The 27,790-nt window shown below is 39.3% G+C and overlaps 2 protein-coding genes across 2 annotated transcripts in view; both read left to right on the top strand.

Moving 5' to 3' along the window:
* The window catches only part of LOC139452351 (G-protein coupled receptor dmsr-1-like), a 190,565-nt gene that overhangs the window by 69,095 nt on the left and 93,680 nt on the right, over positions 1-27,790 (top strand). The window lies entirely within an intron of this gene.
* Positions 6,483-19,299, top strand: LOC139451902 (uncharacterized). Its single transcript, XM_071233192.1, has 3 exons — positions 6,483-6,568; positions 7,369-7,443; positions 18,474-19,299. The coding sequence occupies exons 1-3, from the start codon at positions 6,483-6,485 to the stop codon at positions 19,297-19,299; spliced, it is 987 nt and encodes a 328-aa protein (XP_071089293.1).

The raw sequence follows: 27,790 nt of genomic DNA, 5'->3' as shown, positions 1-27,790 counted from the left end.
TTGAATTTCCCCTTTAGAATTACCATTTCGTCTCTGAAATACAAATATTTTAAGATCTGTTTTATTAATTTGTCTTTAACATTGATGAAGGAGACTAGATAATATCTTCAATTTCGGAAACTGAAGAAATCTAGACTTGCCAAAATATTGTAGACTTGCCTGAGAGTTTTCGTGTATTTTTGTTTCCGGGTCTGGATGAGAGTTCATGTTTAACATAGTTGTCACTGTAAACAGCCATGTTTGCTTCCTTGCAGAAGACGTGTTTCCGTGTGATGTGTGAGGAATGTGTGATTGACCGAGACCTAAGCATGCATTTCATGCACAGTTGTTGGCTATTCAAAACCACATCACTTTGGAATTATTTAGTTTAAGGTAGTTTGAATTGTTCATTGACAGATAATAATTTTTCAACTACCAATGCTTGCTGAAAAGGCAACTTTGCTAGTCGTAAGAGGCGATGAATGGGATCGGGTTAAACAACAAACAAACAAACAAGTCATTGACAGTATGTATGCACAGAACTTCTGTGTTGTTTTATTCACATATGTTAAATTGGCATACTTTATATTCTGGCTGTTGAACTTCTCCAGCTGCTGGCTTCTTTGATAATGCAATAAATATGTATGTAAATGTAGATAGGAAATCTGCTTTTTATTTTTATAAATGGGTAAGTTCTCTGTTCAGTGTTTTCTTTAGATAATTCCAGCATTTTGGTTTTATCACAGTTATTTAGGTTGGTGGTTTTACATGATTTCACATGGCTGCTGTTGTATCAGTTTCTGAAAACAGCAACATCTCTGTGTGTCAATCAGTTTACAAGTGTAGTCTTTCTGGATGTTTAATGTAGATTCTTTCATGGGCTGTATTGTCAGGGTTTGAAAGTGAATTCAGAGTGTGTTATACAATACCTGGCCATTGATTGTGTACCTTGCTGTCCACTGCTGATACTTGCAGCACATGATCCTACTGCCTCAGATCTTTGGTCAGTTCCCCCAGGCCAGGCACGGGTGGCCCAGTCTTAGGCACCACAAGGTGTGCTGCATCTCTTTATTGTGCCAGAAGCCATGTGTTCAAGTCCCAGATGTTCCTGATTAAGTTTCTTGGTTTGTCAGCACCATACCTGTGTTGTGTGGTAAATGTCTAAGACCTGCATCACTTCAGCGTTCCGTAATGTAATGGAAATACTCTTCAAAGAGGAGCTTAACCAAAGACGCTCGCTCACTCACTCACTCACTCACTCACTCACTTTAATATCTTAATATCTTAATGTTACTCACTATAGTATAAAGCCCCAGCACATTTCTGCTGACTAAAATAGTGATCGGTTGGTCAGACAAATCGGTTTGTGATGCCATCATGGACTTCTTGGAGTCTTTGACACAAATCATTATTATACCTCTATTAAGAATATTGCAGTTCCATCGGTTAATCCGTACCACGTGACGAAACAATACATTTCAATGTAGATCCCCAAAATCCCGTGACTGACACTGACCTCGAATATTGACTTGTCACATGATCAGTATTGACCTGTCACGTGATGAATTTGACTTGAAAAGGGCTAGAAAACAAGATGGCATCTGGTACATTTTACGGTACACTGCTAAGTTACTGTTATGAAAGAGAGGACAGTTATAAAGGCTTCATAATCTTTAAAGTGAACTTTTGTATAACAAAATGAATGATTACTCTTGACGAGGTCAATATGCAAAAACAAGGACCCTCAGACCCGACTCTTGAGGTGGTCCGGTTAGACTGACAAAGGGGTCAAGAGTAATTATATGTATAACATTGTACAACTATCCCGATAACCATCATGCACTAAAAACATATACAGGAAGTATGGGGTGAGGTACTAGTGATGGTTGAACAGTGAACTCATCACTGGCCGTATCACCAGTCCACTCCCATCAGTATTGATACAGTCTTTGATATACGACATGACCGGTGCAAGAGGGGCATACGCTTTTTTTATTCCTGTTGTTTTTGTGTATAGAGAGTCATGTTTGATGGTTACGAATACAGCAAATTTTATTTTTTTACTCAGAGCTTCAGATGCCTATAGTACAAGTATAGTACAGCTTTAGGACTGAAAAAGCAGCAGTCTTAAAACAACCATCTTCCCGAGGTAAAGGAGTAAACTAACTTTAAAAATTCAGTTTCCACCCCTGCCGAGCAAGGGCAGAACTATGCAGTTCCATTTTGCCTGGACTTGCAAGTCTATGCATAGTCCAGTCAAACTCCCATAACAATTTCAACACCCGGTTCTTAAACAACATGGCAACAGCCATTCTTTCGATTGCAGGAATTGCAGACCATGTGTACCGTCAACTGGGCCTTGGCACATACTTTCCAAATCTTTTCATGTTTTTAAATCAAGATGCTTATGTGATTTGATTCACTTCATGAGGTAAAGCCTGTTTTATTGCAATAAATATCTTTATTATTGATGAGATTGTCTTGACTGGGCGCCGCTATTTTGTTTGAAGCAAATTAATGCAAGGGGGTCAGCAGGTGGACATACAAGGGACATAACTCTTAATAGCCACTGGTGGCGCTACGATCGACCCCAGAATTTCCAGCCTAGTTCAGCAAGGGTGGAAACTGGACTTTAACAATCAGTTAACTCTCTTGCCTCGGGAAGATATAAAACAACCTCACCCACTCACATTGGATACTGTGTGCGATACCACTCTGCAGGAACATCCGAGAACACCTCCTAGTCAGTCATGTCTAGAGAACTTTCTTAATCAGTATACAGGCTTCTAAATTCTTTGTATGAGTGAGCAAAGCATTCAGACAAACAAATTTGATATTTTTGTCTTGAAAGTGAAATGATCAGGGACTTCTAAATGCCACAAAATAAAGCCATGCCATGATATAGATGGGGATATGTTACACACCCTGTTGTTTCTGAGCACATGGCTTCTACACCCAAAAGGAAGTACAGTCGAAGGAATATTTGTGTTCTGTGTGCATTTTCATTTGTACAAAAGAAATTTTCTGAGTCCATGTGAATAAAGCGACAAAACCCTTACGATATCCAATAGAAATAGCTGCATTAAGCAGTTGATTGTTCAATTCCGATTATATCATGAGCATGTGTTAATGAATCACTATCAAATAGTAATGATACCAGGTGTTCGCGAAAAGGTGAGCGTATCCTACCCCACCGGTGGCACCCATCACAAACACATGCAAAGGCAAGTCAATTGTTCACCTGAAAAAACATGGGAACGTATGGTACATACATATGGTAAGAAATGAAGCTGAATCATTTAGAAAGCTGACATCTGATTGTCTCAAGTACGCACACATCCTTCATGTTAGTTCATTGGTCAAAGTTAGCTCAGGTTTACTCAAAGTTCTATGGTGCAGAAGGGTAACATATCAGAGTAAAAGCCCTGATTTTGATGAGCTTGGGTGACAAAATAAAAATTCACTCCCTCACATTGAAAACTGTGAAATGCATCCAACCCAGTCAAGCCTTACACAGCTAATAGGGTGACTAATACTTGACACGAGGTACCCACACTCGGTTGTTACTGATCAACATCTTCAAATTGGAATTTAACTGTTTTTCTTCTTTCATATTAGAGGTGCATACACATCTCAAGAGAAGATAATTACACTACATTTATACCTGTCACGGCCGGGGCTTTCATTTATACTCTATCCGGAATCTTATCAGTTTTCCGAAAATGACGAATGTTTTTACTATTTACGATTTTTCACAAGTACTTGCCCATCAAAGCGATATGCAGCCTTCAAAGACTTCATGCTCCATGTGGCTTGGTTGTGGAATTATTCCACACAATTGAAGGCCACGTCTTCTGAAATTTTATGGATTCATGTTAAGTTTATTGGTGGAAAACCACGTGACATTGACTGTTTGAAAACATCCTCAATCTGTGTTTGTTGTTTGTTAAGTTAATTTCTTTGACTTTGTGGAACATATAAGTTATTAAGTTCAGAATTTGTCCACTATCCTCAGAACTATTGGTCAAATTGATTTAAGGTAAAGTACAACATCAAAAGAAACTATTTTTCCAAAGATTTAGAAGCAATTTTGACTTGATTAAGAGAAATAGGATTGTTCTTCAGCTGCAATAACATAGCATTTATATCCAGGTGATTATCCAAGATACCAAGCAATTAAGTTTTAGATTAGAGAAGATATTTTGTGGGGAATTAATTCTTTCAAAATGATATGTCTTTGGTGATGTAATTTTATTGTTTCCTTAATATGGCTCCAGAGAATGCTTGTGGCATTTGTTCTACAGACAGAAAATTTACATGTAACAAATATCAGTTTGATGTATGTTATTAAATCACTTGTTTCATGTTTAATTGACGTTTGTTTCATGTTCAAAGGACTTTTATTTCATGTTCAAATGATTTTTATGTTATTTGATAATACTAAACAGTTTGCTGTTTCTAAGACATAATTTTAATGGGACATGTTATGAGAGGTGCTACTCGATCACCAGCTTGTATTTATCCCATCTTGAACTGAGGCCTTCCCATATTATTAAGCGCTCGCTGTCGAGATTGTGTTCCGTTTGTCAGTAACAGGTCATATCTGTGATTTGAAGCAGACAAGCACATACTTTTTCATCCCCTTGGAATGTAGTATCGGAGATGAAGTGATCAAGACGTCATGCATGAGTGAGCCATCAAAATGCCGTATTACCTGACCTGACCATGAGTAAGATGTCAGAATGCCTAATTACCTTATCAGGTCATGAGCTATCAAATGGCAAATTACCTCAGCTAGTTATGAGTGAGAATGTCAAAATTCGTAACTAGATATGCGTGATGGGGCTGTTGGGTGGCCCAGGGGTTGATGTGTTTGTTTGTGTATGATGCTGAAGATTTGATTCCTTACATGTGTACAATTTGTGAATCCTATTCTTGGTAAACCCTTCGTGGTATTTCTGCGGTACGTCTTGGAGCTCTACATCTACTGTGTACAAGATGGGGCTGTTGGGTGGCCTAGTGGTGAATGTGTTTGTTTGTTTATCAAGCTGAAGTTCTGATTCCCTACAAGTGTATAATTTGTGAATCCTATTCTTGGTAATTTCAAACCCTTTGAGGTATTTCTGCGGTACGTCTTGGAGCTCTACATCTACTGTGTACAAGATGGGGCTGTTGGGTGGCCCAGTGGTGAATGTGTTTGTTTGTTTATCAAGCTGAAGTTCTGATTCCCTACATGTATACAATTTGTGAATCATATGCTTGGTAAACTCTTTCCTTGGTATTTCTGTAACACTTCTTAGAGCCCTTAATATTCAGGCTGGGACGTGTTCAAATTTACTACCCGGGTACCCACACCCATATTACCCGACTGTACCCAGGTACCCGCTGTAGGTCTCAAGAGAGGTATAAAATTTCTGATTGGGAATAGTTTGACAGTAGCCCTTGCAAAATGTTTTTAGATACACGATCTTGTCATGCATATACACTGAAGTTGACTGAAGTTTTATCTGTGACTTGTTGTGCAACCATGTAGTTAAAGTGAATTTTTATCATGAAACAATATATCAAGTGACTGACCACGGGTCCAGGTAGTCCTGTAGGTACCTGGGTCCTACTCAGTATCCACCCGACCCGAGTACCCGAGTTACCCATCCCAGCCCTACTACAAATCGGTTCACAAGATGGGGCTGTTGGGTAGCCCAGTGGTGAATGTGTTAGTTCGTCATGCTGAGGATCTCGGTTTGATTCTCTGCATGTGTACAATATGTGAGCCCATCCCTTAGTATCCTTGTCATGACACTGCTGGCATACTTCTAAAGGCCACCTAATATACTACCACGCAGTCAGCAGGCATACTTCAAATGGGCAGACGTCATCTATGTGTCGAAGTAAGCATCCCACTCTCCTCAGTCATTGTCAATATTGTTCTAACACTTAAACATCAAATTAGCGCATCTACTTTGGATCCAAGTCCAGCTGGAGTTTTATTGAAAGACCATGGACATTACAATTTTCCTGAAAGTCTGACGGACTCAGTGGACAGTCCGGGGAGCCTGGCGTTAGAAGGAAGGAAGAAGGAGCCTTCTCCACCCATCGCCCAGTGATTGACACATAATCTCAGAGGCAAGCCAGTCCAATTAAAGCGATTCCTCCATGATTGTTTTTTCTTGTTTTGTGGACATCGTAAGGAAGGAGTGCTTAATGGGCACCATGTGTAATTTAACACAGGATTGAACTTAATAGCAACAATTGGAGCTTTGATCCTTGACAAGTACAAAAAGGTTGGGTTTAAGAAATGAGTTGTCAAATCACCAAAATGATCTGATTAAATAGTGCTCATGACAGTTTATTGTTTTTGTATGACTTAAATCACCACAGATTTCCCTTAATTTGTTTTTATTGTAGCGTTCATTTATGTCTCTGTGCATTGTTTTCACATGGTTGATCAGGCTCAATACAGTGGTTGTAAACCTGCAAGAGTCAGATCATTTCGAGTGCAAGACATGCGAGTCCCGGCTCAAGAGATGCGAGTCCCAGCTCAAGAGATGCGAGTCCCGGCTCAAGACATGCGAGTCCCGGCTCAAGACATGTGAGTCCCGGCTCAAGAAAGCGGTCAGCGGTGGATTCCTGTGCAGGATTTGGGAGATAAAAGTTTAATTTTGAAGCAATTATTCTGGAATGCCAGTAAGCCCTGTGTCCCAGGCAGATCCTGTAGCATCAAAGATGTTCAGGCATGGTGCGCAACTCAGTTGAGGGTAATGATCAACTGGCTTTATAAGATCACAACACTTATGGGATTTGAATCGGCTTTGATCCCTGGGTATGAAGAATCCTGCATGCCCTGACAGTCAAATGCCGCTCAACAGAGGCCATCATGCCGCCAGAGCTTTTGTTGGTGATTTCAGCGATCTTTTTACTCAAGTCTTCAAACTCTTTTAAGTAAAACATAATCAAGGAGGATGCATTGGAGCTTCTCCGTGGGTTTTAAATTTGTTTTTAAATTTTTCATATTTTTTAAAAAGATGTTATGAAGGATATCGCACTTGAAGATAATTTCCTTGTTGATATTTTTTTGCTGTGTTAGATATTGATGATGTGGAAATCTGTTTGTTGTTAGCTGAGTTGCTCTCTTTTTATTGTGACAAGTTACAAGGCTGAGGTTGTTATTTTTATTAAAATGCATTGAACTTAGGCAAGATATGATTTTGAAGAAACAAATAATATATAATATAACTAAATAAGAAAGTTGAGTTAGATTCTCCAGTTAATTAATTACAAATTGTTGCTTTTGTTCAATTTCTTTCTTTTGTCATTTGTACAATTGCTTCACAATATACCATTTAAAGAGTTGTTATGCTTCTTTGTCTCCCTTTGTTGTGTTGTATTCAGGTGTTGTGCAGAAGCAGGTGAAGTCTTCTCCTTCACAGGTCCGCTGCCCCCGGATGATTCTTGGGAAAACTTTAGGTGCGATTTTACTGATTTATTTAATCTTTTAGCTCATTAAAAACTTTTCTCCAGTTCTCCAGAATGTTCAATATCTTTCTGAAGAAATTGATTTAAATTTTTCAAGAAATATAATTTGTGCTTTGAAAATATTTTTTAATGAACACACCAGTAATCAAAATCAAAATTGTTTCCTTTGTAGTTGCACTGAAGGTTATAAAAAAAAATTAGGTAGTCACGACACGTTTTTTTATTTTGCGTGCGAGTGCAAGGATGAATGAGGAAATTCCCAAAACGGTGCTGCAGATTGATGAAATGTTGACGTGAGGTCAAGTAGGTGGCAGGTGAAGGACATCGTAGGTCTGCTGGTACTTCATTGAACACTATCATTTCACTGCTATCAAGAAGGTGTTCTTTTCAAAACTCAGAAAAAATACAGCCATTAATTTCCACTTCAGTAATGGGACGACACTTTCACTTCTGTAGACATCATAAAACCAAAAGGCAGACAATTAACATTGAATTTACGAAGATCCACAGAATTCCGCGCAGCTGTATCCGCCAGCATGGAATTAGAAATGGCTTCCTTAGAATCATGGCCAGCAAACTTGGCAGACATCTCAAGTTGATGGTCAGCAATCAGGAAGTGTTTGATCGCTGCATTTAATTTCCAGGAAACCACCTGTGTGGTTTAGGTGACGGTTCTGGAATACTGACTGCCGTCTGAGATGGCATCGTCTCCAGACAAAGCAAAATTCAGCCTTTTTATCGTGCCAGGTGGTTATTTGATGTGATTATCTGTCATGCCAATGTTGTCAATGGTGCAGTAATCATGTTTGCTAGAACAAGGCTCAATGGATCAATTAGGTTTAGATCAAGTTGGATGTATGGCTTATCAGATAAGAACGGTAAACATGACTTGATTTGTTGGACAGGGGGAGTCATTACTGTATGTAATGTTGTGTTCAGGTAGCTCATTGGTAAGTGTGTTTACTTCCTATCTCAGGTTTTATTCTCCATTGTATAAATTGTGAACCCCAAATAAGCAGATCTGAGCTGCTGCTGACAACCTTGGTTGGCCACGTTTCTGGGACACAGTTGTCAATGGTACAGCATTTCACTGGGGGCACTGTTTTCATGGGACAGCATTTCACTGGTGACACAGTTGTCAATGGTACAGCATTTCACTGGGGGCACAGTTGTCTATGGCACAGCAATTAACTGGGGGCACAGTTGTCTATAGCACAGCAATTCACTGGGGGCACTGTTGTCTATAGCACAGCATTTCACTGGGGGCACTGTTGTCTATGGCACAGCAATTCACTGGCAGCACAGTTGTCTGGTACAGTATTTCACTGGGGGCACAGTTGTCCATAGCACAGCAATTCACTGGGGGCACAGTTGTCTATGGCACAGCATTTCACTGGGGGCACTGTTGTCTATGGCACAGCAATTCACTGGCAGCACAGTTGTGTATGGTACAGCATTTCACTGGGGGCACAGTTGTCCATAGCCCAGCAATTCACTGGCGGCACACTTGTCTATAGCACAGCAATTCACTGGGGGCACAGTTGTGTATGGTACAGCATTTCACTTGCGGCACAGTTGTCTTTGGCACAGCATTTCACTGGGGGCACAGTTGTCTATGGTACAGCATTTCACTGGGGGCACAGTTGACAATGGCACAGCAATTAACTGGGGACAATTGACAATGGCACAGCAATTAACTGGGGACACAGTTGTGTATGGTACAGCATTTCACTGGGGGCCCAGTTGTCAATGGTACAGCATTTCACTGGGGGCCCAGTTGTCAATGGCACATCAATTCACTGGCGTCACAGTTGTCTATGGCACAGCATTTCACTGGGGGCACAGTTGTCCATAGCACAACAATTCACTGGGGGCACAGTTGTCCATAGCACAGCATTTCACTGGCGGCCCAGTTGTCAATGGCACAGCAATTCACTGGGGACAAAGTTGTCCATAGCACAACAATTCACTGGGGACACAGTTGTCTATGGCACAGCATTTCACTGGCGGCCCAGTTGTCTATGCCACAGCATTTCACGGGCGGCCCAGTTGTCTATGGCACAGCATTTCACTGGGGGCACAGTTGTCTATAGCACAGCAATTTACTGGCAGCACAGTTGTCTTTGGCACACCATTTCACTGAAAGTTAAGCAATGTTGGTCATGAAATGTAGGATAGATGACTCATTTGCCAACATTTCTTTGTTTTGAGTCTGGTTTGAAACATGTGATGCATAAAAGCTTCCCATCAAGTTGTGCTATTCTTTCATGATTGACACAAGCATCAATATCACCAGTTTTCAACTGTTGCATGCCTTTTATCTTTTAACCGGAACAGCTTGTAGCATCATCAGGTACCACCCTTTCCAGCTGAACATTCTTTAAAAATAGTCCACTGCTTCTATTGAATATATTGAGGCTCGATTGCATGAGGCAGCTATTTTGAATGTCAATCTGTGACAAACTCGTGTTCAGAACAAGCTTAAACATGCAATGTTGTGAATAACAGCTACATTTCGATGTAGATTCTTCCTGGGTTATCAAGCTGGAGTGACTGCAACCAAGTGTTGAGAGGTATATTTGCCTGATATGTTGTACATTAACAAAAACAGGTAATATTTACTCTCCATTATCTACTCTCTTCTATAATGCCGATCAAACAGTTATTGTGATTGGTTGTTAATTTATCCCTCATGAGTGATAGAAATTCCGTGCTATGGTACTGAAAAGGTGAGTTGAAATTGGTTTTAACCTTGCGTTCCAAATTATTTCATTTATACAACAATATGTACATGTGTGTATGGAGGCTGATTGTACTACCATCTCAAAGGCATGCCATGAGGATCCGCGGTAGAATAGATAATGGGCAACTATGCTTGTCGTAAGAAGTGAGTAACGGGATCGGGTGGTCAGGCTCGCTGACTTGGTAGAGGTATATCATCGTATTCCAATTGTGCAGATCGATGCTCATGATGTCAATCACTGGATTGTCTGGTCCAGACTTGATTTATTTACAGACTGCAGTCATGTAGCTGGAATATTGCTGAGTGAGGCGTTAAACAACAAACAAAGCATGCCAGGCAGCAAAGCTCATGTTTGAATCCTAGATTTACACAAATTATTATCCTTGGATTATCAACCCAGTACCTATGTGTGCTATGCCCATGATGAAAGCATCTAACACCTACATTACTTTGGGCTTTTGTTAAACTGACAAGACATCATGTCACTGTATTCTGTTCAAATTTCAGGGGCAGTCGGGTAGCCTAGTGGTTAAAGCATTCGCTCGTCACGTCAAAGACCCAGGTTTGATTCCCACCATGGGTACAATGTGCGAAGCTCATTGGTGGTGTCCCCTGCCGTGATATTGCTGGAATACTGCTAAAAGCGGCATAAAACCTTACTCACACACTCACTCACTGTTCGATTTTCACTTCTATTGATTTATTTTTGGACAAGAAACAAGATAATCTGTTATTTGTGTAGTTCCTGCTGTTCATCATGTTGATACCATTGTTCTGCTGTGGTGATGAGTGTCAGGAGATTGTCTCCACCTTTGAGGACAATGAAATCTATAACATATTTATTGACAAATGTGCATCCAATTATCTTCCAATTGAGGTAACTACTCCACCATCAGCCAGTGATGAGGTGTTTAGTATGCAGTGATAATCCCCCATCTGACCAGGCTAATCTACAGGGAGTGCCAGGGAGGCAGATATAGATTTGCAATCTCTGTTGGTCTTGGCTTTACTATGCAATTAAGATACTAATCTCTTTATCGGAGTTTGTCTGAGTGACAAATGCCATGGTTATCTCTCCCTGTACTGGGGGCGGTCGGGGAGCTTCGTGGTTAAAGCGTTCGCTCGTCACTCCAAAGACCCGGGTTCGATTCCCGACATGGGTACAATGTGTGAAGCCCATTTCTGGTGCCCCCTGTCGTGATATTGCTGGAATATTGCTAAAAGCGGCGTTAAACCCATCTCACTCACTCACTCTTGGGATATGAAGTCACACCTCAACAAATGTGTATTTTGGCTGCAGTTTGGTTTAAAGTCAGCCTGTCAGTTGACTATAGGACATGGTCCATTCTCCTTGGAATTAGTTCATCTTCAAAATTCACCCTCTTGTATTTATGGCTAAAAGAGAGGCCTTCTAAATGTTTGTGTCAATATTGACAATATATGGGTTCATCGGTTGTTTGTTTGACATTTTGTTGAGCACAGCCCCACACAGAGGCTCCAGTTACTCTGTGTTTTTTTTCGAATGATAGAAAAATAGCTATGGCTGTTTAGTTAAGAGGTTTTTGGAGAAACATGAGTCCTGTATCCTAAAACTCCAATGTTTTCTTATGGCCTGTTTAGGGAGAACTGAAGTCATCCGCAGCATTTCTGAATGATATATCCAAAACATACGTTGAAAAAGTAAGGTATGGCAACAGAGGAACTTCAGCTGACTGAAAGATTTGGGGAATCCCAGAATCCTCTCTGACAAGAAACATGTAAATATGTCATGTATCTTTCAGCTTCTGTAACTGTAGAAACATCCCATAATGTACACCAACTCGGGGCAGTAGGAGAAAACGTAAGTGAGTCAAGGATGAGGTTTTGATTATGGCCATTTTTGATGAACGAAATTGAAAAAATAAATAATTAAGTTTGGGAAATCTTTAAAAATTGATATGAAATGCAAGATTGTTTCTTACCGACCCCCACTCAGTGTTGCAAAATAAACGTTTTTCTTATTTTTATTTACAAGCAGCAGAATCTAAGCCTTTGTACACTTTTTTTCATTTTCAGTTTCAACAAAATCATTACATACGCTATCGTGTGACTGGATTTCTGATCCATCACATGATTGTCTGGTTTATTTACAGTATGCTGCTGTGCGGCTTCAAGCAACAAACAAACACTTACTGTTTCATACAAGTTGTGTGAATGCTGGGTGTTACTGGTAGGGCAAGACATGCTCACCCTTTTTCGCATATCTGTTGACAGCTGTTATCTCTGATTTTCAGTGATCCTTTCATATAATTTTCACTGCCTTGTACGCCCAGTAGAATTGGTTTCTGTTGATAATCAAGATTAGTTATTCCCTGACATTAACTTTTTATATTTATTAATTTTAGAATTTTTACTTGTAACTACATGAAGTAGATGGTTGAATAGGTCTTCAACAACCCATGCTTACTGTAAAAGGCAAATATGCTTGTCGTAAGAGGCGACTTACGGGATCGGCTGGTCAGGCTCTCAAACTTGGTTGAGGCATGCAGAGACCATACAAAAGATCTATTCGTCATTGTATCCCAATTGCATGGATCGATGCTCATGATGTCAATAACTGGATTGTCTGGTCCAGGCTCGATTATTTACAGACCTCCGTCAAGTAGCTGGAATATTGCTGAGTGCAGCGTTAAACAAAAAACAAAAAAACAAACCAACAAAACATGAAGCAGATATTTACGGTTGAGGTTGCCTGCACCCATTCATGGCTTCAGCAAGTAGTTAATGTTTGAGACCTACGTTACGTCAGGCTTTCCTCCCACATCAAGCTGGTACGCCATAATGTAACTGCAGTACTGTTCAAAGTGTTGTTAAACCAATCTCGCTCACTGACATTTGCTCACAATTTTGTTGTTGTCATGGTAAACACGCCATCAATTAGGCAGGTCCTCATCCTGCATAGGATCAGTCCACTATAATTTCTACCTGATTAGGTTTTATTACATTGTCCTTGTTAAAATGGCAGTTCACAAAGTGACCAGTGCTATTCTTCAAATACACAAGTTATGAGCCTCCAATGATGTGCATATTTAATTTCCCCATCCTTAATGTACACTGTCCTTGTCCGAAGAGAAATTATATTAGTTTTATTCGTCAAGGAAATGGTCAGTGGAATCGGAACTGCTTCCTAGAAAGCACAATGAAACCAATGAATATAATAAAATTTCACAGGTAATTTGTTTTGAATGAAACGGCTGATTACAGGGATTCTGTGGGCTTGGGATGTGGGAGTTGCATGCCTACTTGACAGTGCTCGCTGGAGTTGGTCCCTGATTGATTGTAATGTTCGACCAGTCGTTGTTTGCCAGATGCAATAAGAGGCATATCTGTCGACAGCTGTGACAGAGTGTGGCAGTCTCGCTAAGTGTATGGACACCCAGTAACTTCTGAAACAGCGGACTTACTTCATTATTTGTGTTTTTTCCGAGGCAGATGTATGAACTGAAATCATAGTCAATCAAAGAGCATCTATACTTTGAAAGGATTGGGTTTTGCTGACTTCTACAGGTAACATTTTGTTTTTATCATGTTTATTTGAAGACTCTTTTATCAAATGATTGGAGACATTTATGTGTACTAATTATACTGTTATATTTATTTGGGGCTTTACACCTTCAATTGATCAATAGACTTAATTAATTCATTTGTAAATAGCTTCGGGTTTTGGGATTTTGGTTACTGCTGAGAATAATTCATGTCCCCTCACAGTGACTGAAGATTTAGCTGTGTATTTTTTGTGCAGTTGCTGTTATTTTGACAATTTTTGAGGAATCATGACAAATTAAAAATTCCAATGTACGAAAAGTGTACCCTTGCCTGTAACTCCAACAGCATGATGCCATGACTTCATTGATTGTTAGAGGCGGTCAGGTAGCCTTGTGGTTAAAGCGTTTGCTCGTCACGCCCAAGACCCGGGTTCAATTCCCAACATGGGTACAATGTGTTAAGCCCATTTCTGGTGTCCCCCGCTGGAATATTGCTAAAAGATGGGTAAAACCACACTTACTCACTCATTGTTTGTTAAGACAGTTATAATATAAACTTTTTATAATATAATTATTATGGTTCTGAAACCTCCCAAATGGCGTGCTGGTTTTCTTGGGTGAATTAGTCAGCAAAGACCAGGAGTCACAGGAGACTAATTATAATTTTATTATTAATCCTTTATGAGTCTTAACTGATGTATTTGCTGAAATGTTATTCTAATATAGTTGATAACTGATTTACTTAAATAAAATAGTTCAAGGCAATCTATAAAACTATGTAGACATATCTTTTGTCTTATTGAATAGTATGTTTGGGAGAGGGGTTCTTGTTTCCTTAGACTAGCACCTATCTAAAAAGCTATAACTGAAACTACTGATATTTTATATCTACATTTTTCTTGGATCCTAAACATGTATTACTTGCTGTTGTATAATTATATGAAATTTTGTATAAATGTTACACCATGATACACTTGTTGTGAATCTAATTGTATCATATGAAAACATAGTATAAATATTATATCATAATATAATCATAATTATCATATTTTTCATGAATAATAATTTATGTGTGTCATAATTGCAAGAAGTTGCATGAAAATTGATGCTTTGCATGTCCTGTGAAGTGCTTGCATGTAAGAATCATCAGTACTGTCAGGGGAACAGTGCCTCCCACAAAGATTAATAGTGGACATTGCTGAATTATCATTGACCTTAGAATCCAAACCCAATAAGATGTTTTATTCTATAAGTATCGTATTAGTATTCTGTACTGTGAATGGAACAGGCATTCCAGAAGCTTTAAAATAGCACAAGCGAAGCATAACAAATATTTGTCTTATGGGAAATTTATGGCTGAGTCTATAGTCTAGGGCATTCATCATGCAACAAAGACATCAAGATGGACATTGATTGTCAATTTAGCCTGGAAACAATCGTAAAGTAAAAGACTGATAGCGTTGATGTGATCACCATCCACCACACAAGGGGACATAGTTCCAATGTTGACTTGTATGTTTACTGGCCTGGTTTACAAGATTTAGACTTGAAGGATTTCAGATCAGTTTACACAAAGTCCCATTGGTCTCTTCAGGGCGACATTGTCGGCACAGCCTCTTTAGGGTTGTATTGTCAGCAGAGCTGCCAGAACATATAGAACCATCAAACCATGTTCCGTTAGAGATTGGCAGTGCCTTGATAGAACACCTTTTCAGAATCAGGGGAGAACCAGTTTTTGTGTGTGTTTAACTCATTGGATAAATTATTGACTTTGGGTTTGGAGATGGTGACAATTCTTTGCTTAAAGACTTAATGGGTATGGTGTTTGTGGTGCTAGATTGCGAGCAGAGAACCCACTGAGTTTAATGTGTGGTCACAGTGCTTCAATTTTCCTGTGTATCGGTGCCATACATGTCTTTCACACAGGGTAAATAATGGTCATGGGAGGGGACAATATTCTAACCTAATCTGGGGGTGAGGGGAAATGTCTGATTCCTCAGCCTCAATAAATCATTACATTTTAAATCAAGGACAAGAGTTAAGTGAGGTTAAAAAATACAGCTTTAAAAGCTTCTCCTTAACATCGCTGACTAGTAGAATTGGGTCCCATTCAGACACTGGTGTTCTTAATCCTACCTGACCCTGCAGATGGAATAGGTGATATTGAATTCCATCTCAAAATACTGTTAGCTTGAGATAGGGCTCTTTAATTAAAGAGTTCATGCTGAATTCGGCATACTAATACAGGTTTGGTGGATGGCACTGGCTCTTTAATTAGCGCCTTGACCGAAAAGGTTTAGTGGGACATCTTCCCTGTTCCGGGATGGCATGGTGCAACTCCATTACTGAACAACCCTTTGCTTCTTCTGGAGAAATCCTCATTTCCTAATTGTTATAGTTTTATAGATCTGTTTGCACTACTGTTTTGGGACTCACCCGACTGATAAATACTTGAAATTATTCCTAAGACTCTAATATGAGTGTTTAATATGTCTTCTGTGTAATCATTGCTCAATTCCTGAGCCTAATTGATTATTTGCAGAGTTCGTTCCACTTAATTCAGGCTTAGTTTATTTGAGCCATTGAGGATTGTCAAACTGTGAGGATTTTTTATTCAAATCTGATCACCGTACAGGCATGTTGATGCAAAGCATCTAGTTATTAAGGTTAGGCAAATTTGAATAATTTTTCTATCAAACCCAGAACTGGTGATAGTTTCTCTGCATTCAATTTTTGATAGTTTAATGACAAACAGTCTCGATGCATAGTTCAAATAATTTGGTTTTGAATCATTACTAAACAAGTGATGTTATTAAGTTATGGTTTTAAATACTTCACAGTTTAAATTTTAGTTTATGGAAAAGAATTAATAGAGAGAACATGTTTAACTTTAAAATGAAGTTGATAAATGACACAAATATTCAATACAGTATTGAAATATGTTCAGTGCATTGGAAATTTGCAGCCATTAGCAAACTATTGTGAGTGAGTGAGTGAGTGAGTGAGTGAGTGAGTTGGGTTAAATGCCTCTTTGAACAAGTGATGCAGGCATTTACAACAACTTTGGTGAAACCCATCAGCACAGGTAGGATGCTGCAGTCCTAGAATTGTGCCAATCTACAATTCGAACCCTTGACCATAGGTTCTTGGGGCACCTAAGTGATGCAACTGTGCACAGTGAATAGCTATGCCTTAGATTTGAACTCGAGATCATATGATCCTGGCACACCTAAGGGATGCAACTCTGCATGGAATTGCCATGCCTTAGACAACTGGGCCACCCATGTCCTCTATGAAACTATAAGAAACCAAGCATCCAAGCAACAAGGAAAGCAATGTAATCATTTGCACAAGACAATACTGAATGGACACAATCATTTCAAACATGGCGAAAGGCTCTGGTCATCAGTATCTTGTAGCATTAGCTCATCACTGAGAGTAAATTCCCAGTCCTCTCCATTTACACCAATTCTAAACATGCATAAGTGACAGATTCTGGCTGAACACATGAAACTTTTCATGGAAAAGAATTTCTTCATTCATTGTACCAATTTTTCAGTGCTACTTCTTGCCCCGTCACCTGATGGAATACTGACAGCCTCTGGCTGATCTTGGCCCACACAATGAATTATGAAAGCATGAAAGTAATAACTATTGTTTATTTTCACTGACAATCTCACTGATTCAGTGGAAGCTTTCATTAAAAAGCCAATTGTCATGTAATGTTTGTAAGCCTGTCAGAGCCATCATTGTCATTCTTCCAATTATAGCACCTCGGTGACACAGTTGCACCAGACAACCCTGAACCTGTCCCCCCCGTGGTCTGTAAAGTTTAATATCTGTCTGTCAAACAGTAAAAAGTGTTGCCTTCATTTTCTTTCATCAAGAAACACATTACGGGCTGTTAGGCTTTCATCAAGTGGAGTAATTCCTCAGCAGGGATTTGTAGACAGTTTTTGGTGAACACAAGAATCATGTCCAGATTGGCCAGGCAATAATAATTTTAGGATTGAATCATTTAATGTTCTCATCTTAAAGGGGTGAGGAATGGCATAAATACATATATAGCTGGACTGAATTTCTGTGAGCTTATGTCATGTTGTCTCTTGTTTGTGAGTCCATCTGAGACGGACGCCATGGTCTGGTGGTTGAGCGTCTGCCCGGAGAACGGAAGGTTCGATCCCCAAACCAGACCAAAAGATGTTATAAGATGGAACTTGTTGTTACCCTGCCTCGTTCTTGGCAGTAAGGGGCTAAAACAAGGATTGGTCAGCTTGGAGTCAGTATACTGTGTCTTAGTATTCATGTTAAACTGTGGCATCGTGTCTTAGTCAACTAGCACTACCAAATCAGCAGTCCGTCCATCAGAAACTTTTACATTGTCAATATTTCCTCTCAAACCACAAATCCCTATTTGCCTTAATTATGTTTCTAGGTTTATCCAACATCTCCCTCGTGGGTTTCACCAACATTGTAAACATCAATGATACACCTTAAATAATGTTCAAAGCACTTATTCACTCATCACAGTGGTAAATGTCTGCATCAAATTCTCCATTCCTCCTACATCATGCTAACACATTGTGATATGACTGATTTTACTGTTATAAAGCCTGCAGGAAGCCAAACTCACTCACTGAGAAACACTTGTTCGATGAAGCTGAAATTTTGCATGAATGAATCCAGTAATGGTGTCTGTAAAACTTGCTGTATTACTTCGAGTACCATTCATGTGATCTATCTCTTTTTATCAGACCCAGTACCCACAAGTCCTCAGGTCCTCAGATCCCCTGTACCCACATGTCCTCAGATCCCCTGTACCCACATGTCCCCAGTACTCACAGGTCCTCAGATCCCCTGTACCCACATTTCCCCAGTACTCACAGGTCCTCAGATCCCCAGTACTTACAGGTCCTCAGATCCCCTGTACCCACATGTCCCCAGTACTCACAGGTCCTCAGATCCCCTGTACCCACATGTCCCCAGTACTCACAGGTCCTCAGATCCCCAGTACTCACAGGTCCTCAGATCCCCTGTACCCACATGTCCCCAGTACTCACAGGTCCTCAGATCCCCAGTACTCACAGGTCCTCAGATCCCCTGTACCCACATGTCCCCAGTACTCACAGGTCCTCAGATCCCCAGTACTCACAGGTCCTCAGATCCCCTGTACCCACATGTCCCCAGTACTCACAGGTCCTCAGATCCCCAGTACTCACAGGTCCTCAGATCCCCTGTACCCACATGTCCTCAGATCCCCTGTACCCACATGTCCCCAGTACTCACATGTCCTCAGATCCCCTGTACCCACATGTCCTCAGATCCCCTGTACCCACATGTCCCCAGTACTCACAGGTCCTCAGATCCCCAGTACTCACAGGTCCTCAGATCCCTGTACCCACATGTCCTCAGATCCCCAGTACCCACAGGTCCCCACTACCCACAGGTTTCCAGTACCCACAAGTCCTCAGGTCACAGTACCCACAGGTCCTCAATACCCACAGGTCCACAGTACCCACAGGTCACAGAAGCCATGCTGGGTGTGAGACTAATGTGGATTACGATGATGGACCTGAGTGATTGTGCATCTTCACACCCTGTGCTGGGATCACTCAGACTTGCCTGGCTTGATTACATACAGGCTGCTTCGATATAAGTAGAACATTGCTGAAAACATTCATATTTGCTGGGTAAACAGACATACGTTTGTTCGGTACACATTCTCTATCCATCTAACTTGAAGATTACTTACAAGCTGCTTTGATATTGGTAGAACTTGGCTGACAACATTCACACTTGCTGGCGTGAACAGACATACTTTCGTTCGGTACACATTTTCTATACAACTAACTTGAGGTGGTGCAGCAGCTAGTTTGTGATCAGAATTGCACTTTTCTCTGTCTGGCTCTTCATCTGTCTGGGGGGAACAAGTGCATCAAAGCATCAGCAAACTGTTAGGCGGTTGTAGTTTTTCTCGACTTCAAAGCATAAAAATTGAAATTTTAGTTATATATTTACTTTTTTAAGAATCACATTTTGAAAATGCTTACAGTTCTTCTTTGAATCAATTTGGCGCCAAAAACAAATTGTGTGAATTATTATTATTATTGTTGTTGTTGTTGTTATTATGTACTGCAGGTAGCCAGGTACTAGTATCTGCTCAAGTGTGTATATATTTTTTCCCTGAATAGTGGATCCATTCGCATTCCAGTTATCATTCTCAACTCCCTGGGGAGTATATAACCCAAAGTGTTAGAAGGTTTTTACATCCACCCCGGATATCAGGTACCCATTCCCTGCTGTGTGAACAGAGGCACATTTGAACAAAGTCACTTGGCCAGCATGACACCACAGGTCCCCAGGAAAAATAACCTATCACCGTGAAGATCCAGGATGGAATAGGTCTTCAACAACCCATGCTTGCTGTATAAGGTGACTTTGCTTGTCGTAAAAGGATCGGGTTGTCAGACTCGCTGACTTGGTTGATGTATCTCATTGTATCCCAATTGTGTGGATCGATGCTCATGATGTCAATCACTGGATTGTCTGGTCCAGACTCGATTACTTACAGACCGCTGTCGTATGGCTGGAATATTGCTGAGTGCGGTGTAAACAACAAACCAACAACAACCTAACACAGTTTTAAGTATGTTCAAAGGATCAAGATCAGCTATCCACTTTGGTTGGTGTGAGGGAGCTGAAATGTGTTCATTGAATCAAAATTTAAATCTTCAGATGGAAATCTTTATCTAAATTTTAATTCGCATATATAGTTTCCAGATTGTTTGAGAGATGATTAACAGGCATTACCTTCATCTATTTTGGAACATGTTAAGTAACTTGCATACCATGCTCAACATTATAAGTGCCTAGGGCACTTTCAAAATTAGAAATAGGGGGCTCTTATTAGAATATAATTTTGGTGAGAAAAAAGAAAGAATTGAAACAACGTAAATATTGTGTTTTATGCTGACAGCCTGAAATGATACAAAAGAAAAGTCTGACTGTATTATACACCACAGATATATTTTCCAGAATTTAATTGCCCATAATTAAGGGTACATATAACACACACATGCGTATTATAAGTCTTGAGTACATTGATCAATCGGAAGGGGTGCTAATTGGGATTGTTCACTAGCCAATATATTAGCAAATATCGCTGTGGGCGCTTATTAGAGTGGAGCGCTTATTATGTCGAATGGGGTATTTGTGCCAGTTGATTTACTTATCCCCCGGTGCTACTTTTGAGCAACAAGTAAGGTTATGTCTGATGCTTAAAGTATGCCATTTGATTGTTTGAGTGGAAAGATGAAGTAATGGCAAATACAAGGCAAGTGATCTCAGTTGTACAAACATAATTCTGCTTCCATTCATGTGTGTTTTGATACATGGATGCTGTTACAAAAGCATTCTAAATGCTCTCTCAAATGAGTTAAAATGCTTTAGATGAATTTGAAGTAATTATACGGTCTCCCGGTCTCACTCGAATTCAAGTGTGGTATTAGCCAGTCAAAAGCCAATCAAAAGCCAATGAAATAGCCATCATGAACCCAGACAGCTGTTTGTGTTGCCCACCTCGGCTCATTAGCCAATTATGACACTGTCCATTTGCCACGGCTTATCTCAGTCCGAGCATGCATGGACAGGTTAGGCGTTTCACTTCTCACAGCCAAAGAAAGCATGTTCCCAGCATGCACCAGTGATCATGTGATCCCTGGAGTATCATAATTCTAACTCGCCAATATATTATACATTATTTACACATGGGCAGTTTATGAAAACACTCTTAATTATTTAGCGGGTCGGCTTCAGTGTCAATATCTGTGCATGGGCTGATGTTGGTTTTATATCATATTATGAGTTTTGGTAATGTTTGACAGATTTGTCTGTCTGGACGTGGGTGATTTGTCTGTGTATAAATATGACCTGGCGGACTGCTTGTGTGGAATCGTCTGCCAGGAATTCCATGGTTTCAGGTAAGACTGTTGGCATGGTGTTGATGGGATACATACTTTGGTTGCTTTAAACTGGTACTGTAGCTGACGAAGCTTGCTATGTAGAATTCCAGTTTTGTGGACAATTCAGTGATTTAGGATTTTTCTTACATCCAATTACTTTTGTTTTTGTGTTTTTTTGTGGTTAAAAACTAGAGCTCAATTCTTCTAAAATTATATACAATGAAACTGTCTGAAATGCCATAATAGATTAACTATAGTAAATCGGATGTTTAACTTCTTTTGAGTATCATGCCATGACAGATTAACTGTTGATACACAATGCCATTTGGAAAGTGGTCAAATGTAACAAATTTTATATTTGGGATACTTTGAGTAGCCCTCTCACATGTGTAAATTGGCACGGCTCCCTTTACACTTGTCAGAGGGGTACTCAAGGTACGTGATCTAGACTACCAGTTGTTGGACTTTCATTTTTGTGAAAGCCTCGGTGGCTGAGTGGTTTAGATTGCTGACTTTGTGTGCTGGTGATTAGGTGCCTCAATCTGGCAAGTGTGGGTTCGATTCCTCAAAAGGTACAGGGATCTGTACTGAACTTAGAAAGTGTTATCTATCTAACATTTGTTAGATTAACTATTGTACTATCAAAGAATCGGGTGTTCTTTAACTTCTTTGAGTGGTATGCCGTGACAGATTAACTATTGTACTATCAATAATCGGGTGTTCTTTAACTTCTTTGAGTAGTATGCCGTGACAGATTAACTATTGTACTATCAAAGAATCAGGTGTTCTTTAACTTCTTTGAGTAGTATGACGTGACAGATTAACTATTGTACTATCAAAGAATCGGGTGTTCTTTAACTTCTTTGAGTAGTATGCAGTGACAGAATAAATATTGTAACATGAAAGAATCGGGTATTCTTTAACTTCTTTTCATCAGTATATATTTACAATACGGAAACACACTGGCTGAGAATCTCGGGACATCTTGTTCTTGCCTTCTGCTGGGTTTACAAGAGATACAAGGGTGATGGAGAATCTACCATTACATCACTGGTTTGGAATACAAGCTGTGTTCGTGTGTCTGTGCGTATGTACATAGTGTTGTGTCTACATGGCTGCAGGTCAGCAAACTGTGAAAGTGTGAGATCACGTTGTACAGATGTTGTTTAGCACACCCAATCGATACAGATTGCTATCAATTGATTGAAGTGTCTTCAGACGTAACAGTAACAAAGGCAAGTTGGTGCACCTGTCTCACTTGTTGGGGGAGGGTGGGTAAAGCGTTTGCTAACCGTCCGGTTTCAGTTCCGTGTTTGAAGCCCATATTGTCTATGCCCAGATATTCATCAGACAGCCTTGGGGTATGTATGTCTCTTGTGTGTTTATGAATTGGAGATCTGCCAACTGTAAAAAAGAAGAATGTAGAAAAAGATATAATTCTAAATTAAGAGCCGTTTTATTACTGTCTTACTGTTTTATTATCTGAAAATAAGATATGTCACAAATTGTTTTCATGCCTGTCCTGACAAAATATTGTATGGATCTTAGCAATCATGCCATTAAATAATAACAAAATAATAATTTTTCTATTTTAATACCTATTGTCCATATGTTTTCACAAAAACAATGTTTTGGTTTTTGGTGTGTTTTTCAAGTTTTGAGAAAAAACATATAAACCAACTTTTTTTAAAAAGGCCTTCAATATTTAATTCATTCTGTTTTCAAGAGCATATATGGATATTTACTTTTTGCCGCCATTCTCCTGGCCAGGCTGTTGTCACACTGTCAGATGATGTCATCATTTGTTTGCACATCACTGCATGTCAGTGTGATGTATATTACTTGTGTATATATACAGTAGGAGGGTGTTAGGAAATATGATCGATATGTTTTGTATTCACAATGTTTGAATATTATGTATCAAATTTGAGGACCTGTGTCAATTGGCAGCTCCAACAAATTTAGTCCAAGTCTTTCAAAACCCATTTTGTTTTTGTCTGCTACCTCCAAATTAACTTGTAAATCAGTTAAACAGTTAGTGACTACACTAATTACACTGACACAGTATCTCAGTTTCACACGGCGCTATGGTCTAGACAGACTGAAGGGGGCCACAGGTGGCCCAGTCATCTGAGGTGCCGCAATGCACAGTGCAGAGTTGCATCTGTTGGGATAGATGGTGGGGGGCGACTCCACCTTTGCCCCGATTATGTTTCTAGGTTTGTCAACACCATACCTGTGCTCGTGGGTTTTACTGAAGTGTAAAACGTCTGATACCCGCATCACTTCGGGCTTTTCTTCCACATCATGCTCATATACTTTGATACAACTGGAATACTCACTCACTCACTCACTCACTCACTCACTCACTCACTCACTCAACTGAAACTGGGCACCAGAAGAGAGAGCTTGTAGTTTTTCTTAAAGGAGGACTTGTGTCAGGTGGTAGTTGTAGTAGCAAGATTGATTGATGTTATTCAGAAACCACTTTCACTGTCTACTATATGAAATTTTATTATAAGACCAGTATTTAGACTAGAAACAGAGATAACCAACGAGATGGGAAGAGTTACAGATTATCTGTCCTGAGTGAATAAATGGGGTTAATCCTGAGCCTCACAGCAATCATTCACGAGGGACAATTAATCCTTAATTCTCAGTTTTGAGTAGATTTTTCTATGTGTTACTCTCCGACTTTTAAGAGAGAAAATGAATAAACATGTGTGAAATGTCAACCATACAGATACACTTGACTGAAGGCAGCTTATTGTACAGATGATGTCATGTCATCTATTTGTGATGTCATGAACAATGGATGACATCATGTCCTATTGTTCTCAACAATGAAGCGTTGTGATGTCATAAGGCTTCAACTGAGTAATCAGCATTGAGAATCACAAAATTCACTTTCAATATCTTTTTCTTTAACAGGCCATGGTCCTCCAGTCCTTTGAATGGTTAAATGAATTTAAACTTTTTCTGAAATTATGCTTTAAAAAAAAATAGGGTATGAATGTGATAAATTATTTTCTTAGGTTGTTGAGAAAATAGACCTTGTTTAACTCTCTCTGGCTAATTCACTGTAGAAAGTATTGCTTGCTGAATGCTGCTTTGCCAACAATCCAAACCAAGTGTGATTATATATGACTTTAACATTGACTTTCAATAGATGTTGACAATGATCATTTTTTAATATCGACCAGGGACATCAGGAATTACCGTATTCAACGTAATAAATGCCCAGGGCGCTCTCAAAATTAGAAATAGGGGGCTCTTATTAAAATATTATTTTTGGTGGAAAAAAACAGAGTTGAAAGATAAATTTCGTGGTTTATGCTGACAGCCTGAAATGTATTTATGTATGGCAGATATATATTTCTGAGTACTGAGTAGGACCCTGGTACCCACAGAACTACCCGGACCCATGGTTAGTCACATGATATATTGTTTAACTCTTTCAACACCAGTCAACCAGAAGTGTTTACTGCTGGGACACCGAGTTCCCAGAGACTCTTGTGTGATAGATGAAGCCAACATTTATCAAAGAAAATATCTGCTTGTAAAATATATTTGCTACTACATGTTATACACCATTTGAAAGATCTGATCCTATGGTTTATAAATATGAAAGTTATGTTTTTCACATTATTTAAAATAATGCATTTAGAACTTTTTTAAGTTTGTTGTAAATAAAAAATGTAAGCTAACACGTTGTTAACGTCCAGATTAAGGACCAAGGAGGCGAAAACTTGACTATTTTCGGCAAATATAAGATTTCATAAAATCCACTTACCTATTTCTGTTTTATTTTCATTGTTTACGTGATTGAAAATCATTTTAAAAAGAATTATAAACAGTATCTATATCATCACCCATTTCCCGATAACAGCGGCTGTCCGCTCAGTAACATGAAGAAATACCCCCGTTTTCGAGGCTTCGTATGAAAAGCACGATCGTCGAAGAATGGCATGTGACACATCGCTGGAAAGCTTATTCCTTCATCTACGTGCTCGTAACATCGCCTGGTTTTTTTCGTAGTTAAAACAAGCGATTTCATTGGATTAAAATTGGTTTCTAATGACGCTTTCTTGCTGAAATCTGCAACAAGTTTCCTGATTGGTCTATTTTGAGCACGTGACCTAAGGCAGCCAATCAAATTACAGCTGTGATACCAAGCTCGTGTTTGATAAATTTCACAAGTTGGCGAAAGATTTTTGTTAAATCGTGTTATTCTGAACGTTTTAAGCAGGAAATCACGATATATATTAAAAATATGGAACTTTGTGAATGTATCGTGCTAGGTTACGAGCTGTGACAAAGATTTTTCATGCATATATTTTTGCATTAAATATCGTGTCCGAGCCGAGAATTCGAGGCGACGAAAGCCGAGATGTCATTTGACTTACATTACACGCGATCGCACGAAAAGATGGAAATAATAACTTAGATGTAAGTTTGATTACTTTAAGATATTTTTTTGTTGATTTCATTTATTACTTTGTATAATATATTTAAAGATTTGTTTAAAACGTCTTTATTTTGCTCTTTCCGTTGTGGAAATGTGTGTCCGAGAATTGTATTTTCAATAACATCGCGGGAAATAGTGAATAATTTTGTAATTTATCGATAAAAAATGATAAATTGAAATGGAATACGTATTTCAGACATTGTGAAATGTGATAGATTTAATAAATGAATGATATCACAGGTAGGTCCATAAAAAAATATTCTGTTTTGACGTGACTACGGCTTGGCCGGATAATCGGCCTACGGTGTCTGGGGACTCGATGCTTCTTGGCCGGATAACCGGCCTGCGGTGTTGAAAGAGTTAATGACCAAAATTATCTAAAACTCTATGGTAACACTATAAGTCACTAATGTTCGCATTTCTTTCTGACTATGCACCCTGTGTGATTTTTCATATGGTTGAATAAAGATATAACTTTATTCAACTTCAGTGTATGAATGACCAGATTGTTTAATACATGTATCTACATACGTTTTGCCAGGGTTATGCTAAAAATGTTCCAAATCGGACATTTTGAGACATCTCCTGAGATCTTCAGTGGGTACCCGGGTAGGGTCGGGTGATAGGGAGGTGGGTACCTGGGTAGTAAATTTGGACTCGTCCCAGCCATACCTGCTACTAAATCTTTGATTTGAGATTGAATCACATTTTTGAAAAGGTGCATGAACAGGCCCCTAAGCCACTGTGTGAACGTACCTTGTGAGCAACAGTGTGCTTGGGTGCTATGTTCACCTGTTCCACCATCAAGCAGAGTGTCTGGAATAATCCAGATGTGAAATATAAGAATTTTACCATGTAAAAATATCACAAGGCAGGTAACTTTGATTTATAAACATTTTGAGGATCATTGCTTTGATTCTTCTGCACTTGGCACTATTTTCATGCCTGAACAGGATGTTCAATGTATTTCTTCAAGATCTTCAGGATGTGTCCTGGCTTTGATATGTGCTTGTTCATAGCTGACCCATATCACCGCTGACATATCAGCACCATCCAGCATCAATTCTTATATCTGCTTGCTGATAAGTATGTGGGTTCTGTTTGAAATTGTTCTTTAAGATAAAGAACAAATCGTTGAATTCTTTTAAACATTTACCAAGGAGGAGTAATGGCAGTCATGGCAGAGGTGATTCTGTTCCACAAAATGTGGAGCTTGGAGTCAGGATGTCAGCATATTTTGTGAGAAATCAGATATTAACATGGCATTTACAAATCATTATCTTGCTGCGAGGTTTTATGTTACGTCTATTGATAAACATTTTCAGACCCCGTTTCACCAAGAATGTAAACTGTTGATATGAAGTCAAGGTGACTATTAAGGGCACATACACTATTGCACTATTGGTAGTGTGATAATTAAAGCACTCTTGTGATACTATTGTAATATGTGTACAACTATTGCAATAGTTTTGTGACAGTTTCATAAACACTTACACTATCTTACCAATAACAATACTTGCATTTTTCAATGTCATGATCAAATGTTTTGCTGTTTGCTTGGAAAATGTAAGGGAGTAAAGGAGGTACCTCTGTTATTGTCTGATATAAAATAATGATTGTTTTACCACATGTCTAGTCAAGA

This window comes from Haliotis cracherodii, unplaced genomic scaffold, assembly GCF_022045235.1.
Source record: "Haliotis cracherodii isolate W230 unplaced genomic scaffold, xgHalCrac1.p SCAF_9, whole genome shotgun sequence".
Classification (NCBI taxonomy): domain Eukaryota; kingdom Metazoa; phylum Mollusca; class Gastropoda; order Lepetellida; family Haliotidae; genus Haliotis; species Haliotis cracherodii.
Note: the sequence above shows the minus strand (reverse complement) of the source record. Positions and strands in the feature narration are given on the sequence as shown.

Coding starts and splice junctions, on each gene's coding strand:
- LOC139451902 (XM_071233192.1), top strand. CDS start 6,483: ATGCGAGTCCCGGCTCAAGAGATGCGAGTCCCAGCTCAAGAGATGCGA. Junction 6,569..7,368: donor CGAGTCCCGGCTCAAGACAT/GTGAGTCCCGGC, acceptor TGTTGTATTCAG/GTGTTGTGCAGAAGCAGGTG. Junction 7,444..18,473: donor GATTCTTGGGAAAACTTTAG/GTGCGATTTTAC, acceptor TCTTTTTATCAG/ACCCAGTACCCACAAGTCCT.